This window comes from Euleptes europaea, chromosome 7 (genome assembly GCF_029931775.1).
Source record: "Euleptes europaea isolate rEulEur1 chromosome 7, rEulEur1.hap1, whole genome shotgun sequence".
NCBI classification, from domain to species: Eukaryota; Metazoa; Chordata; class Lepidosauria; order Squamata; family Sphaerodactylidae; genus Euleptes; species Euleptes europaea.
In genome coordinates, this window is record NC_079318.1 from 98,741,457 (window position 1) to 98,758,871 (window position 17,415).

At 48.9% G+C, this 17,415-nt stretch overlaps 2 protein-coding genes across 2 annotated transcripts in view; one reads left to right on the forward strand and one right to left on the reverse strand.

Annotated features, from left to right (window-relative positions):
• The window catches only part of LOC130480596 (hepatocyte nuclear factor 6-like), a 31,419-nt gene extending 27,501 nt beyond the window's left edge, over window positions 1–3,918 (forward strand). Inside the window, exon 2 of the mRNA XM_056853199.1 lies at window positions 3,611–3,918. Within this exon, the coding sequence (XP_056709177.1) occupies window positions 3,611–3,918 (308 nt within the window). The remainder of the gene's footprint in view (window positions 1–3,610) is intronic.
• The window catches only part of LOC130480597 (cathepsin K), a 243,663-nt gene that overhangs the window by 117,086 nt on the left and 109,162 nt on the right, over window positions 1–17,415 (reverse strand). The window lies entirely within an intron of this gene.

Sequence of the window (17,415 nt, forward strand, 5' to 3'; positions counted from 1 at the left end):
CCCTCCCCAGATTCCCCCCTCCAATGCCACTGCCCCCAAATCTCCACGAATTTCTCAGGCCGCAGTTGGCAACTCTACTTGCTCCTGCCCAGGGAACTTCTCCTCTCCAAGAAGGGCCTGGTAGACCAAGAAAGAGACAGAAGATTTCAGTCACCAGAGCTATTGATTTGGCATTAAATTTCCATGCTCCTCTCCTCCCTTCCCTCCACACAGTTAAGTGCAGCCATAAAAGCAGGATTCAGCACGGCTACCCTCTCTAAGGTCATCCCCCGGCTAGGACAGCAAATTTGGAAATGTTTGTTCTTTTCAGTTCCAGCCAGTCCAAGAGAAAAAAGGAGGCCGAGACACGTAGGTGCTCAGAGAGGCCTTCCCCTTTCTCTCGGGAGCCGGAAGAACACCTCTCCTACGGCCTCCACAGTTCGTAACCAAATTTGCACAGAGGCCCGTCAAAAGGGTTGATATAAGGGACGAACCCATCAAATTGCCATTAAAATGGCAAATGAGATTCAATGTGACGAAGTGATGCACATTGGGGCAAAAAATCCTAACTTCGCATATAAATAGGCTTGCCAACCTCCAGGTACTAGCTGGAGATCTTCTGCTATTACAACTGATCTCCAGCCGATAGAGATCAATTCACCTGGAGAAAATGGCCACTTTGGCAATTGGACTCTATGGCACTGAAGTCCCTCCCCTCCCCAAACCCCACCCTCCTTAGGTTCCAGCCCAAAAACCTCCCGCCTGTGGCGAAGAGGGACCTGGCAACCCTACATATACGCTGATAGGATCTGTGCTGGCAGTGACCGACCAAGAAAGGGATCTTGGGGTGGTAGTGGATAGCTCAATGAAGACGTCAACCCTGAGTGCTGCTGCTGTGAAAAAGGCAAATTCCATTCTGGCCATAATTAGGTGAGGAATAGAGAATAAAACTGCTGCTATCATATTGCCTTTGTACAAATCTATGGTGAGACCACACTTGGAATACTGTGTACAGTTCTGGTCACCACCTCTAACAAAAATAAAATAGGATATTGCAGAGCTTGAGAAGGTGCAGAAAAGAGCAACCGAAATGATCAGGGGACTAGAGCAGCTGCCCTATGAGGAGCGGTTAAAATGCTTGGGGCTGTTTAGCTTGGAAAGAAGGCGGTTAAGGGGAGACATGATAGAGGTCTATAAAATTATGCATGGCATGGAGAGAGTGAACAGGGAGAAGCTTTTCTCCCTCTCTCATAATACCAGAACGCGGGGTCATCTGCTGAAGCTGGAGAGTGAGAAATTCAAAACAGGTACAAGGAAGTATTGCTTCACACAATGCAGAGTTAAATTGTGGAACTCCCTGCCCCAGGATGTGGTGATGGCTGCAATGTGGAGGGCTTGAAGAGGGGAGTGGACATGTTCATGGAGGAGAGGGCTATCCATGGCTACTAGTCAAAATGGATACTGGTCATGATGCATACCTATTCTCTCCATTATCAGAGGAGCATGCCTATTATCTTAGGTGCTGTGGAACACAGGCAGGATGGTGCTGCTGCAGCTGTCTTGCTTGTGGGATTCCTAGAGGCTCCTGGTTGGCCACTGTGTGAAAAGACAGCTGGACTTGATGGGCCTGGGTCTGATCCAGCAGGGCTGTTCTTATGTTCATAAAGATACATACCAAGCCCTTCGTGGCCTTGGACCCTCATATCTATGAAACCTCTTCCCTCTTGGTGGGAGGTTTTAGGGGGCGGGGCTGGGGCGGCCACATGTGCGTGCAGACGCGCACCCGCGATGATGTCACTTCCGGTTTTACTTCTGGAAGCGCCACATCGCCGCAGCTGATTTAACACTCAAACCCCTAAATTTAACACCCAAACCCCCACATGTGAGCGCCGCTCCGGAGCTGGTGAGTGGATTGGCGGGCAATTGCCCTCCTGGCAACCCTACCAGTCTCCGCCACAACATCTTTGCTCATAGGAGCAGGGCCTTCTGCGGGTGCCAAACTGCAATTCAGCCAAATCGACAACTGCCCGTACTCGTGCCTTCTCCGTCGTGGCCCCCGCCTTGTGAAACGGCCTGCCTAATAAGCCTAGAAATTTTCCCGCTCTCCTGGCTTTCCACAAACCATGCAAAACTGAACTATTTAAGAGGGCATTTCTATGCAAGCAATAGATAGGGTTGCCAACCTCCAGGTACTAGAAATATGACACCTCTGTGTTCAATATTATAGTTAAACCTGAAATCAACACAGATAGGCAAATATACCTAACATTTCTATATTATGACAAGTAGCAAATTAATAACACATCAGAGAGTATCAACAAAGGTTGTTATACAAATGCAAACAATAACCATATGAACTATCAGCTCAGTATTACATAGGAGTTTACAATCCCAACCGTTCATATGTAATATTCCTTTTTTTCTTTAACTTTACTAGCAGCCATGGATAGCCCTCTCCTCCATGAACATGCCCACTCCCCCCTTAAAGCCTTCCAAGTTGGCAGCCATCACCACATCCTGGGGCAGCGAGTTCCACAATTTCCCTATGCGTTGTGTGAAGAAATACTTCCAACCTCATTACTAAGGAGGGGGGCATGATAGAGGTTTATAAAAATTTTGTACAGGGTGGAGAGAATTGACAGTCTGTGTGGACAGACTGCTGGACTTGATGGGCCTTGGTCTGATTCTTGTGTTCTTATGACATTTTTTTCTCCCAGCCTGTTAGTAATCCTACTGAGCTACTAACTCCATGTTGTGGAAAGACCGAAAATTCGTTTCTTTTGATATCCTTTTAAAAAATTAACGCCTTCCTCCCTAACAGTTAGAGTGGTTCCTCAGTGGAAAAGGCTTCCTCGGGAGGTGGCGTGCTCTCCTTCCCTGGAGGTTTTAAAGCAGAGACTAGAGGGCCACCTGTCAGCAGTGCTGATTCTATGACCTTAGGCAGATCATGAGAGGGAAAGCATCTTGGGCATCTTCTGGGCATGGAGTAGGGGTCACTGGGGGTGTGGGGGGGAGGTGGTTGTGAATTTCCTGCATTGTGCAGGGGGTTGGACTAGATGACCCTGGTAGTCCCTTCCAACTCTATGATTCTATGATTTCTCATGGGTGGTGTGTGATTGACAGGTTCTTGATCTTCCTCTCCAAGTTTTCTTCTTCTTCCTCCACCTCCCCCACCCCAGCCTGCAAAAAGAAAGATCCATGGCTTCTAGTAAAAATGGATACTAGTCACGATGCATCCCTATTCTCTCCAGTCTCAGAGGAGCATGCCTATTATATTAGGTGCTGTGGAGCACAGGCAGGATGGTGCTGCTGCAGTTGTCTTGTTTGTGGGCTTCCTTGAGACTCCTGGTTGGCCGCTGTGTGAACAGACTGCTGCATTTGATGGGCCTGGGTCTGATCCAGCAGGGCCTTTCTTATATTATGTTCTGACGACATTTTTTTTTCTCCCAGCCTGTTAGTAATCCTACTGAGCTACTAACTCCATGTGGCAGAACGGCCAAAAATTCGTTTCTTTTGACATCCTTTTAAAAAATTGATGCCTTCCTCCCGGGTAATGTGACTGACAGGTTCTTGCTCTTCCTCTCCAACTCTTCTTCTTCTTCTTCTTCTTCCTCCCCCTCCCCTCCCCCAGCCTGCAAAAGGAAAGAGCAAGAGCAAAGCAAAGCCGACCGAAACCACGTCCCTAAGCGCCACCGGCTGGTCTTCACCGACATCCAGCGCCGCACCCTGCACGCCATCTTCCACGAGAACCAGCGCCCTTCCAAAGACCTGCAGATCACCATCGCCCAGCAGCTGGGCCTGGAGCTCTCCACCGTCAGCAACTTCTTCATGAACGCCCGGCGGCGCAGTCTGGACAAGTGGATGGACGAGGGTCGTTCCCCGTCCTCGGGGGGCCACGCCTCCAGCGCCGCCTCGGCCGTCACTTGCACCAAAGCGTGACGCCCCCCCAAACTGACCCTTCTTCCCCTTGACCCCCCACGCACCAAAGATGGCAGGACGGCGCTGGGCCGACGTTTTGTGGCCAAGGGCTCCGTCCCCGCTCTGGATTTAAGCCTGCTTCGGAACCAAACCGGATCCCCTCCGCGAGGTAACCGATTCGTTACCTAGACTGAGGAGGGTTGCACCAAAATAAATAATAATAATAATCAGGAATAGAAATATAGCATCTCCCCTTGCGGAAGGAGGGAGGCTTTGCAGGATGCCGGGGTCAAAGGCCCCTTAGCGAACTTTCGCTTCGACTACATGTCCCTTTGCAACCTGGTCTTTGTTGCTCTTGTAGAGGAGGCAGTGCCATCTAGTGGTGAGAGGCTGGCACGGGGAGAGTGTGTGCACGCAGGCAAACCCCGGTTTACGGGGAAGGGGGCAGCCGGGTATCGTATAAAGTTGGTGCAAAAGAGGCGCAAAGCCGAGGGCAACCCCGTAACAACCGGCTGGGTAAACTCTGAGCGGGTCCCAAATGCTTGAAGGGTTGCCAACCTCCAGGGGGTGGCTGGAGATTTCCTGGGATTGTATTGTAAAGTCTGTGCAATAGAAATGCAAAGCTGAAAGCCAACGCCAACCCTGTAACAATCGGCTGGGTAAACTCTGAGCTGGTCTCCAGTAGCCTCTAAAATACTTGTAGGGTTGCCCTACCTCCAGGTGGGGCCTGGAGTTCTCCCAGAATTACAACTGATCCATTCCCCTGGTGAAAACGGTGTTGGAGGGTAGACTCTGTGGCATTATACCCTGCTGAGGTCCCTCCCCCCTCACCAAAATCTCCAGGAATTTCCCACCCTGGAGTTGGCAACCCTTGCATGCCTTGAGTGGCATAGAGCCCCCCAACTCAGAGGCTGGCCTACAAAAAGAGGAAACGTAGTTTCCTGGTGGGGTCACAGATATGGCGGGAGGTTTTTGGGGTGGAGCCTGAGGAGGGACTTCAATGCCATAGAGTCCAATGACCAAAGCAGCCATTTTCTCCAGGGGAACTGATCTCTATTGGCTGGAGATCAGTTGCAATAGCAGGAGATTGTGCTCAATCAACTTGCTGCAGGCCGGTCTGACTGGAAAGCAGAGCTGCAAAGCCCTTGGCATGTAGACCCCAGGTTGACCTTACCTCCGGCAAGGCCCCCCCCCCCCCGTCGCTTCTCCCCGGGGGCTTCGGACACACCAGCTGCCCTTTGCGAAGACTCCGGCCGGTTCCCGCCGTGGTGCTTTAAGTGCGCCAGGCCCTCGGGAACATCAAGCAGATGCTCAAAAAGGATAAGAAGGACTTTGATGGTCCTTGTGACATTTCAGTTGAAAAGGATGGAACTTGCACGGCGGTTCTCGGGAGGGCAGGAACGAGGGGCAAGAAGACAGGGGGGCTTTGAGGGAAGATGAAAGCGAGAGTGGGAGGGACTCAGGGGGGCTGTGGGTCATGAGCGAGCGGCTGCAGACCCACGGCTGCTGGGCCAGGAGAGTATCCAGCATCTCATAAACGTTAGAGGGCTGAGGTCAGCCTGCCTTACCCCCCTCCAAGGCACAATTCAGGTTAGAAGCATACTCCATAAAAAAAACTTGCTTATAAAAAAGTAGAAAGTACCCATCCTCTGAGAAGCTCCGCTCCTCTGCATTTCTGTGCAAATTGCTGCCCTGTCCCCAGTTCCTAACCAAGAGGGAGGCAGTTCCAGAGCTGTCACACGCAGAGACACAACGGCCAGCCTCCAGGCGCAGAGAAGGGAAGAGCTGGGTGCTGTTCCTTCAGGCAGAGCTGAATGATCCCATCAGAGCGGATAACGAGAAATCGCAGGACCTCAAGCAAAAGCAAAGAGGAAGGAAGTCCAACCAGAACAGGGAGGTTGTGTGTGGGGAGGGGCCGTGGCTCTGTAGTAGAGCATATGATTTGCCCGCAGATGGTCCCAGGTTCAATCCCCGGCATCTCCAGTTAAAGGGACCAGGCAAGTAGGGGATGTGAAAGACTTCAGTCTGAGACCCCGGAGAGCCGCTGCCGGCCTGAGTAGACAATACTCAACTTGATGGACTGACGGTCTGATTCAGTACAAGATCTTGATGAGTAGCCGTGTTAGTCTGTCAATAGCCGTGGAAAGGAGCAGGAGTCCAGTAGCCCCTTAAAGACTAACAAAATTTCTGGCCACAGCTCATGAAAGCTCCTGCCCTACCAGAAATTTTGTTAGTCTTTAAGGTACTATTGGACTCTTGCCCTTTTCCGTTGATTCAGTACAAGGCAGTTTTGGGCGTTCTTGTGTGAGATGAAATGCCTCAAAATACCCCAGTTAAGGGTTGGATCCTGTGGACCACATTTCTCTGGCTGCAAGGTGCCTCCTCCTAAAGCAATCCTGTGTTAGGAGAAGTCTTCTTACACCAGGGGAAGGAGTCGTCGTCAGGAGAACGGGTCCACGGGGCCCAATCCTAACAGTTTGCTTTCTGGGTCTACGCTCAGCGCTCGGGAACCCACCCCCAAGAAAGCTCTTCCAAACAAAAACACAGGCCAAAGATTTCTCTGCCTGCTTTTCCTATTACGGGGTGAACTTTATCACCCACAATTATGAATTTTACCTGCTAGTTTCCAAAATATTTTGTGCCCACGGCCCAGCATCCATTTCTCTCTCCCCACTCCCCACCCCTAGATATCCACTGCCAGGATTTTAACATTGTAACCCTGTAGCAACAACTGCATTTTGGGATCTATTGAGGACAGGTAGGAAAAGATTCAGGAGCCCACCTGGAACTTTTGAAGATAGGTAGGAGAATTTCTGCCCTAGCAAGGGTCCAGTCACTGCCTAAAGAGGCAACGTTAACCAGAAAATAGCCCTCGTAAGGATGCGCTTGTGAACTTTTAACATGCCCCGATAGGGTTGCCAACCTCCAGGTACTTGCTGGAGATCTCCTGCTATTACAACTGATCTCCAGCCGATAGAGATCAGTTCCCCTGGAGAAAAATGGCAACTTTGGCAATTGGACTCCATGGCATTGAAGTCCCTCCCCAAATCCTGCCCTCCTCAGGCTCTGCTCCAAAAACCTCCTGCCAGTGGCAAAGAGCAACCCTATGCCTTGGTCACTGGAGAGAGGTTTGACCCAATCTCCCCTCACCTTTAGGTGGAAACCCATTCCAGATGTGAACTAATCCTCTCGCTAGCTGGAAGCCCAGCCAAGCCTGGAATCTGAGTCTGCAATACAGGGTCTGTTCCACCTTACAGGAATGGTGTAACGGTTGAGGCAATGTCCGTAAAAGGCTTCAAACAACCCTAAAATGCGATACAAATGCAAAGTATTACAGGTATGTTGAGGAATCCTGACCTCAGTAGTTGCCAGAACTGGCTTTGCTTCTGTACAATCAGCTGTTGCCGCCGCCACATATCCAGCGGGTGCAAGCACGGCTCGGCTCCCTCCTCCCCCAGTAGCCCCACTCCGCTGGCCACTGCCTCCTCCCCCTGTTCCTGTTGAGTGTTCCCACTGTCTAAAAATATGTTGAAATCGCCGAAAAACTTCTACCTCACTTTGTCTCTTGCACCGAAAGATACCAAAGATTTTTTTGTTTTTGTTTTGCAAACGAGTCTTTGTGCGTCTGCGTGGGTGTGCATGTGGTCGAGAATGTGTGGGTGCGTGAGCCGTGATATATCTATATTTCTATATATATTTTTTGCATGGCTTTTCGAAGTACTCTGTGTCAGAACTCTCAGCTTGCTCTGGCCAAAGGGGGTAATGGCCTTCCTGCTTTGCTTAAAAAAGACAATGGACCTCAATCCAATTGTCAAAAATCGTCCTCTTTCCCCGCTCCATACCGCATTTATGCTACTAATAAAATGCACTTTAGTGAGCGAGCCACAGGGTTAGAAGTCGGGAACGTCCTTTTATGCAGGCCCAGAGACACCCAAAGAAAAAGTCCGTTTTCCGGTTCTAAATTATGTTATTTCCACATACAACCTCTAAGAATATACCTGTATTCTTTGCAAGTGTGGGCTTAGAATGATATGTTTGCAATGGAAAAACAAATCCCTCTTAAATCCCCCCCAATATGTTTACCCAGTGCAAAGATTTCCCTATCGCCATATGTTTTCGGCTTCATCAATAAATGTTTGAGGTTATTCCAATGCCACACAAACCATGTAGGCAAAAATCTACACTTGCCGTTTACAAAGCACATCAAAAGCCAGTTTTGCCTGTAGACAACCTCAAGATTTTGATGACCCCAGTTATAATTTTCCTGAATTTTATTTTTTTGCGAGGGGGGGGGGAGGAGAATTAAAAACTTCCTGATGGAGGACCAGCTTTCTTGGAAACCAGGCGTGACTTTTATGGAGTGTGTCCCCCATAGGTTCTGCCAATAGTTGGGCACGCAGTTCCAAAACTAGCAATTTGAGTGGTCTAAGTTCACTTGTTGTGTGCTTGATGTTTTGAGATGCGGCACACAATCAAAACCGAGTAACCCAACTGAGTAACACAATGCATAGTTAAATTGTGGAACTCCCTGCCCCAGGATATGGTGATGGCTGCCAACTTGGAAGGCTTGAAGAGGGTAGTGGGCATGTTCATGGAGGAGAGGGGTATCCATGGCTACTAGTTAAAATGGACACTAGTCATGGTGCATACCATGGTGCATACCTATTCTTGCCAGATTCAGAGGAACAGGCCTATTATAGCGGGTGCTGTGGAACACAGGCAGGACAATGCTGCTGCAGTCTTGCTTGTGGGCTTCCTAGAGGCACCTGGTTGGCCACTGTGTGAACAGACTGCTGGACTTGATGGACCTTGGTCTGATCAAACATGGCCTTTTTTATGTTAATCCATCATTACCATGGCTACAACGCTGAACTCTGTCATTCAGGATCCAAAGAGAGAGACACACACCCCAGGCTCACTACACCATGCGCCCGGCTTATCAAACTCTCCAGGGCACCTCCAACTTCCTCCATCTGCAGCTGGGTATTCAGCATTTCCGGCCAGTCACACCCTCTCAGCCTGGCCTACCTTACAGGGTTGCTGTGAGGGTAAAATGGGGAGAAAGGCACATATAAAGGAAGTAAATTGTAGAATCATAGAAACAGAGTTGAAAAGGTGCCTCCAGGGTCATCTAGTCCAGCCCCATGGCACAATGCAGGAAATTCTCAACCTCATAACCTTTCAGGCCTCACCTTTTGCCTATACACTCAAGACACCCTCTTGGTGCGCTACCCCGACTCAGGTGACATCTCTGCCTCAGCAATAAAACCCATTGTAAGACCTGGCGAAGAGAGACCAATAGGGAGGTCAACTGTAAACGAAGACAATAACTGAGCGTCATTTCTCACCTTTGGCGGTTTTGCTGGTGTTTCCTGCCCAAACGGGAAGTGTGAATGGCAGATATGCGACCTGGGTGGTGCGCACACTGTGGAGCCTGGCTTGGCGCAGCTGCCAGGATCGCATCTCAAGAACACTGCCCGTCACTCTTGGTGGTTTTGCTGCAGGAAACACCCTGGCAGTCCTGTAGCGAAAACAGCAGCTACAGAGAGTGAGAAGCAGCTTTTGAGCCGCAAGCCCAGAAGTCATCTTGGCAGACACCCTGAAGAGCCTCCAGGCAAGATGTTTCCAACGGAGGTCCGCCTGACCTTTCTTAAAAAGATCCCACAACATCTCTTAAGCAGGAAACTTCGTCGACATTTTCTACTGGTTAACGGCCTTGGCTGCAACACAAATGTTCTGCAGACAGCAGCTTGCCAATCCCATTTGCCTTTAAGTATTTGTTTCTGATCTCTTTAGCCCAAGGATGGACATCTTTTGCCACTGGGGAGGCCACATCTGTCTGCTTGGGAAGGGTCCAAGCCGGCACCTAGCTCGGAGATCTCCAAAGCAGGCAGAGACACGGCCGTGGTCCTCCCACCTCATAGGGTTGCCAACCTCCAGGTACTAGCTGGAGATCTGCTGTTACAACTGATCTCCAGCCAATAGAGATCAGTTCACCTGGAGAAAACGGCCGCTTTGGCCATTGGACTGTATGGCATTGAAGTCCCTCCCCTCTCCAAACCCCGCCCTCCTCCAGCTCCACCCCCAAAATCTCCAGGTATTTCCCAACCCGGAGCTGGCAACCCTAATGTCCCAGGACGCTCCCGACAAATTGTCGAGCAGCTGGAAGGTCATATGAAAAGCTCTCATGGGCCAGATACGCCGCCCTCCGACTATAATTTGTCCCCCTGCGTTAGACAGGACTTGCTCTACTCCCTCCCCCCAAAAAACAACCACCACTGAACCCGGAAAGTTTTTGAGGCCCCCAAACTCCAGGCCCTCCTCATTAAAATCAAAAATCAAATAAAAAAAAATTAAGAGCCTGACATTACAAGGCAGGTTATAATCAGGACATGTGCAAGCAGGTTGCCATGTTTTCCCTCTGACCTCGCTCCTGCGCCTCCAACAGCAGACCAATCTGCAGAAATTAACCAGTGAAGCTTTTCCCCGCCAGCGGAGGGGGGAAATCTTCAATTGCTTAATTCTTACGTAGACATATTAGCCCAGGGGTCTCCAACAGGGTGTCCGTGGCACCCACCAAGTGTTTTTAGAAAGGGGCCAGCAAGGCTTCTGGTTGGCCACTGGAAATTTGGGTGGCTTTGCAGATTTTTTTATTTAAAAAAAAGCATTACTTTTGGCCCCCGCCGCCACAGCACAAGGATCGCCGTGGTGAGACTGAAGGTAAACTGGGGCCGTGCCCACAGGCTCAAAATGGTTGGGGACCCCTGGCATAGCCACAAGAGCGACGCCAGTTTGGCAAACCCTGTCCGGTAAATGCTGGTATGTTCCCTTCCCCGCCCGCCCCGGTTTTCCTTCCCGCTGCCCCCCTGCTCGGGGCAAGCTGAGTGACGTGATCATGTTTTTAAAAATCAAAGCAGTGCATTACGATATATTAATAAACTGAATGTTTCTTCTTTGTTTGTCAACTGTGATAACTTTAAGAAGAGAGAAAACCAAAGCTCTTTTTTTCTTCCCCGCCTGTAAAGGAAAAAAAAAGGGGGGGGGGAAGCTGTACATTTTATACCAAAGTTTTTTCTCCTCGAATACCTCATCCTGTACCTGTTTGTGGTGAAATGTTATTCACAAGAGTAAACGTCCTTAATAGAAGTACAATGTAGCTCGTCATGTGTAATTGGGGAGGCGAAGTGAACGGGAGGGCGTGGGAACGATACGTACATTTCCCACCAAAATACGCACAACGCGTGGTTCAACTGTGGAACTCCCTGCCCCAGGATGTGGGGATGGCTGCCAACCCGGAAGGCTCGAAGAGGGGAGCAGACATGTTCATGGCTACTAGTCATGATGTGTACCTATTCTCTCCAGGATCGGAGGAGCAGGCCTATTATATGGGGTGCTGTGGAGCAGGACGATGCTGCTGCCATCGTCTTGCTGGTGGGCTTCCTGGAGGCACCTGGTTGGCCACTGTGGGAACAGACTGCTGGACTTGATGGGCCTGGGTCTGATCCGGCAGGGCCTTTCTTATGTTTTTTATGGAGGACGGGGCTATCCATGGCTACTACTCAAAATGGATACTGGTCATGATGCATGCACCTCCAAGATCAGAGGTGCATGCCTTTTATATCAGGTGCTGTGGAACACAGGCAGGAGGGTGCTGCTGCAGTCGTCTTGTTTGGGGGGCTTCCTAGAGGCACCTGGCTGGCCACTTTGTGAACAGACTGCTGGACTCGATGGGCCTCGGTCTGATCCAGCAGGGCCTTTCATGTGTTCTTATGTTCTTATATCCTTCGTAACCTTACCATGAATCCTGGAAGGCCGCAGCAAAACCCCTCAGAGAGAACCAGTCCATCCACCAAACAGACCGGACGTTCCTACCTGAGGAGGATTTTCATGGTATCCATGGTGCACGAGGCAAGGCCAGCTGGTTCAGTGGTTAGAGTGTCAGACTAGAATCTGGGAGACTCAGGTTCGATTCTCTGATCAGCCGTGGAAGCTCACTGGGTGATCTAGAGCCAGTCACACACACATAGCGTAACCTACCTCACAGTAGGTTACTCAATTGAGTCCAGTAGCACCTTAGAGACTCATCGTATTTTCAGGGTATGAGCTTTTGAGAGTCAAACCCTCTGAAACTACCTCGCAGGGTTGTTGTGAAGATAAAACGGAGGACAGGAGAGGGGTGTAAGCTGCTTTGGGTCCCTACCGGGGAGAAAGGCTGGGGGCAGATTAAGTAAAATAAATACATAAAATAAGGCACGGGAGGCAATTTGGAGAAAGGCAGAGGGGAGGGTGATCCGACCACCTAGCTAGGGGAAGGGGATGCGGGCTCAGAACCAGCCAGATCCCTGTGGGCATAACATCAGAAGGGTTTGCTCCGGCTGTGATCTGCTTCAATGACCCTTTTGGATCCTTCAGGCTGTGGCTTAGCTTCCCTTTTAATGCCCATTCCCCCAATCTGAAGAGCTTCTTTTGAAACTCTTTGCAATCCGTTTTTGTTTTATCCTCCCCACATAATTTGGTGTCAGCTGCAAATTTGGCCATCTCACTATTCACCCCCAACTCTAGGTCATTGATGAACAGGTTGAAAAGGACCAGTCCCAACACAGATCGCTGAGGGACCCCACTGCTCACATCCCTCCATCGTGAGAACTGACCATTGATTCCTACTCTCTGCTTCCTATTTTTCAGCCAGCTCTCAAACCATAAAAGGACTTGTCCTCTTATCCCATGACTCTAAAGTTTGCTCAGGAGTCTCTGGCAAGGGACTTTGTCAAAAGCCTTTTGGAAATCCAAGTAAACACTGTCTACTGGCTCATTCCTGTCCAGATTTATTGTCAACTGTCAAAGAATTCTAAAATGTTAGTGAGACAGGACTTACTTTTGCAAAAGCCATGTTGGCCTTTATTCAGCAGGGCTTGTCCTTCAGTTTACTTGAGAATTCTATCTTTAAGAATGCTTTCCATCACTTTAGCAGGAACAGATATTAAGCTAACTGGCCTGTAATTTCCCTGCCCAAGGATGTGGTGATGGCTGCCAACTTGGAAGGCTATAAGAGGGGAGGGGACATGTTCATGGAGGAGAGGGCTATCCATGGCTACTAGTCAAAATGGATTCTAGTCATGATGCATATCTAATCTCCCCAGTCTCAGAGGAGCATGCCTATTATATGAGGTGCTGTGGAGCACAGGCAGGATAATGGTGCTGCAGTCGTCTTGCTTGTGGGCTTCCTAGAGGCACCTGGTTGTCCACTGTGTGAACAGACTCAAACTTGATGGGCCTGGGTCTGATCCCGCATGGCTCTGTTTATGTTCTTAGATCCCCCCTGGATCCTTCTTTTAAAAATGGGAGTTGCATTGGCCGCTCTCTTCAGTCTTCTGGTACAGAGGCTGATCTTAGGGACATGCTCCTTATCTTATAAGATTAGCAATTTCACATTTGAGTTCTGTAAGGACTTTAGGGTGGATACCATCCGGTCCTGGCGATTTGCTAGCTTACAAATTGTCTAATAAGTTTTAGATCTTCCTCCCTGCCTAAGCGTCACATTCTCCCCTCCTGAAAACATCCATCCTGGAACAGGTATTTGTCTGACATATTCAGCAGTGAAATCCGATGAGAATAATTCATTGAGCTTCTCTGTAGTCACCCTATTGTCTGTCCTTCAAAAGGTAAAAATACTCCCCCCAGGCAAACACCAGGTCATTCCTGACCCATGGGGTGATGTCCCATCACAATGTTTACTAGGCAGACTATGTTTACTATGCCATTCCCAGTATTCCTTTAATTCCATTGTCATCCAAATGGAATGACGGTTTCCTGCTTCTAACAGATTCTGGAGAAACAATGGTTTCCAATTGGCAAAGGTGTTAGCCAAGGATGTATTTTATCTCCCTATCTCTTCAATCTGTATGCAGAACATATCATTCGGAATGCTGGATTAGATTTAGATGAAGGTGGAGTGAAAATTGGAGGGGAAGAACATGAACAATTTGAGATATGACAAAGATACTACATTACTGGCAGAAAATAGCGAAGACTTGAAATGACTACTGCTACAAGTTAAAGGAGAAAGTGCCAAAGCAGGCAGGAGTACAGCTGAACATCAAGCAGACAAAAGTAATGACTACAGGAGAATTACTCAACTTTAAGGTTGACAATGAAGAATCTGAAATTGTTCAAGACTTTCTATTCCTTGGCTCCATCATCAACCCAAAGGGAGACTGCAGCCAAGAAATCAGATTGAGACTGGGAAGGGCAGCCATGAAGGAGCTAGAAAAGATTCTGAAGTGTAAGGATGTGTCACTGGCAACCAAGATCAGGTTAATTCATGTCATAGTATTCCCTGTTACTATGTATGGGTGTGAAAGCTGGACAATGAAGAAAGCTGATAGGAAGAAAATTGATTCCTTTGAAATGTGGTGTTGGAGGAGAGTGTTATGGATACCCTGGACTGCCAAAAAACAAATCAGTGGGTTCTAGATCAAATCAAGGCTATCAACTGAGGCTGTCGTACTTTGGTCACATTATGAGAAGACAAGAGTCACTGGAAAAGACAATCATGCTAGGAAAAGTTGAGGGCAACAGGAAAAGAGGAAGACCCAACAAGAGATGGGTTGACTCAGTTAAGGAAGCCAGGGCCCTCAGTTTGCAAGACCTGAGCAAGGCTGTTAAGGATAGGACTTTTTAGAGGACATTGATTCAGAGGGCCACCATGAGTCGGAAGCGACTTGACGGCACTTAACACAATGAATTTACACATGAACACACCTTAAGAGATGTTTCCTCTTTTGAAGTCAAATATTTTTAAGAAGAGGCTTAGATGGCCACCTGTCAGCAATGCTGATTCTATGACCTTAGGCAGATCATGAAAGGGAGGGCACCTTGGCCATCTTCTGGACATGGAATAGGGGTCACTGGGTGTGTGTGTGTGGGGGGAAGATAGTTTGGAATTTCCTGCATTGTGCAGGGGGTTGGACTAGATGACCCTGGTGGTCCCAACTCTATGATTCTATGACCATGTTGGAGTTCCCTGGCCCTTTTCCACATACAAGTAAATTTATCTTGATGCCGTTGTGATCACTGATTCTAATTGGTTCAACCACCTCCACATTTCTGACTAAGTCTCTGGCCAGCACCAACTCAGGATTAAATCCTGGGTTGCTTCCATTCTGGCCAGTCCTATGATCAGCTGTTCTAGGGGCACAGTCATTTAGGGTATTTAGAAATTTTAAACGCATTTATCCAGCCAACAGGAAGGTGGTTAAAGTTGCCCATTATTGCAACTTCCTCTTCTTTGGATGCCTCCCTGATTTCATTTTCCATCTCAGATCAACCCGAGTGTTTTGGTCTCACGATTCAATCTCTGGCAAATCCAGATAAAAGTTGTTCAGGTACTGAGCACTGAAGAAGACCCCTGCCCCAAACCCCGGAGAGCTTCCGCCGAATGGAGTCAACATTTCTGGGATAGATGGACTAATGGTCGGAGTCAGTGCAACTATACTCAACGACTCAAGAATAGCAGACTTACACATGAAGCTGCCTTATATTGAATCAGACCCTTGGTCCATCCATCAAGGTCAGTATTGTCGACTCAGACTGGCAACGGCTCTCCAGGGTTTCAGGCAGAGGTCTTTCACATCACGTACTGCCTGGTCCTTTTAAGTGGAGATGTTGGGGATTGAACCTGTGACCTTCTGCATGCCAACCAGATGCTCTGCCACTGAGCTACAGACCCTCGCCTAGCACACTGCATTAGGGACATGGCAACATGAATGCTTTGATCCTGGAGAGGCACAATATTTGGCTTTTTAAGAATATCCTTCTAGCAATCATTAAAAAAAAGGTTCCTTCCCTCGGGACTGTGAAAACATATCTGAAAATATCACAAAATCCCCTAAGCCAGTGTGGTGTAAACTGGTTAGGTCCTGACCAGGGAGCCCTGAGATCGAATTCCCACTGAGCCAAGAAGTTCATGGGAAGGTAAAAGAGCCAGTGTGTGTAGTGGTTAAGAGCGGTTTGATTCCCCACTCCTCCACGAGTGGGGGAGGCTAATTTGGACTCTAACCAGGTTTGATTCCCCACTTTTCCACATGCAGCCTGCTGGGTAACCTTGGGCCAGTCAGTTCTCTCCAAACTCTCTCAGCCCCACCCACCTCACAAGGTGTCTGTTGTGGGGGAAGGAAGGAAGATGACAGTAAACCAGTTTGAGACTCCTTTTGGTAGAGAAAATCAGGGTATAAAAACCAACTCTTTTTGAACACATTAAGCTGCCTTATACTGAATCAGACCCTTGGTCCATTAAAGTCAGTATTGTCTATGCAGACCGGCAGCGGCTCTCCAGGGACTCAGGCTGAGGTCTTTCACATCACCTACCTGCCTAGTCCCTTTAACTGGAGATGCCTTTAACTGGACGATTGAACCTGGGACCTTCTGCATGCAGAGCAGATTCTCTACCACTCAGCCACAGCCCCTCCCTAAGGAGGATATTCTTCTTCTAAAACAGTTGCAGGGAGAACCATACTCGTTGGAAGAAGGGCAGGAAAAAAGCACGAGAGGCAGAAGCCGGCGCTTTGGCTGAATGCGACTGCCCGGTTTCATAATGCAGGGCTTCCTGCCGTGACTAATATAATTTACTCTCCTTTTACAAGCTAAGAATGTGTTCAGATCTGCTCTATCTATAGATATCGCTCACGGAATTCAGCATCGCCGGGGGCAGACATTTAATTGGTCAGCCGTGAGTATTCATGACGGGTATTCTCTGCACTCAGGGAACAGCTCACACAAGGGGAGTTCTGGTCACCAGACCTAAAAAAGGATATTGCGGAGCTTGAGCAGGTGCACAAAAGAGCAACCAAAATGATCAGGGGACTAGAGCAACTGCCCTATGAGGAGCGGTTAAAGCCCTTAGGGCTGTTTAGCTTGGAAAGAAGGAGGTTAAGGAGAGACATCATAGAGGTCTATAAAATTATGCATGGTTTGGAGAGAGGGGTCAGGGAGAAGCTTTTCTCCCTCTCCCATAATACTACAACACGGGGTCATCTGCTGAAGCTGGAGGGTGAGAGATTCAAAACAAATAAAAGGAAGTATTTCTTCACTCAATGCAGAGTTAAACTGTGGAACCCCCTGCCCCAGGATGTGGTGATGGCTGCAATGTGGAAGGCTTGAAGAGGGGAGTGGACATGTTCATGGAGGAGAGGGCTATCCATGGCTACTAGTCAAAATGGATACTGGTCATGATGCATACCTATTATCTCCATTATCAGAGGAGCATGCCTATTATCTTAGGTGCTGTGGAACACAGGCCAGACAATGCTGCTGCCAGTTGTCTTGTTTGGGGGCTTTCTAGAGGCACTTGGTTGGCCGCTGTGTGAACAGACTGCTGGACTTGATGGGCCTGGGTCTGATCCAGCAGGGCTTTCCTTATGTTCTTACGAGGAGCGAAGAACGAAAAGAAACACCAGAGAATGCATAGAGGTTGTGCTGTAATGATCTTTTGCGAACACAGACAGGGAACAGCGGCGCCCA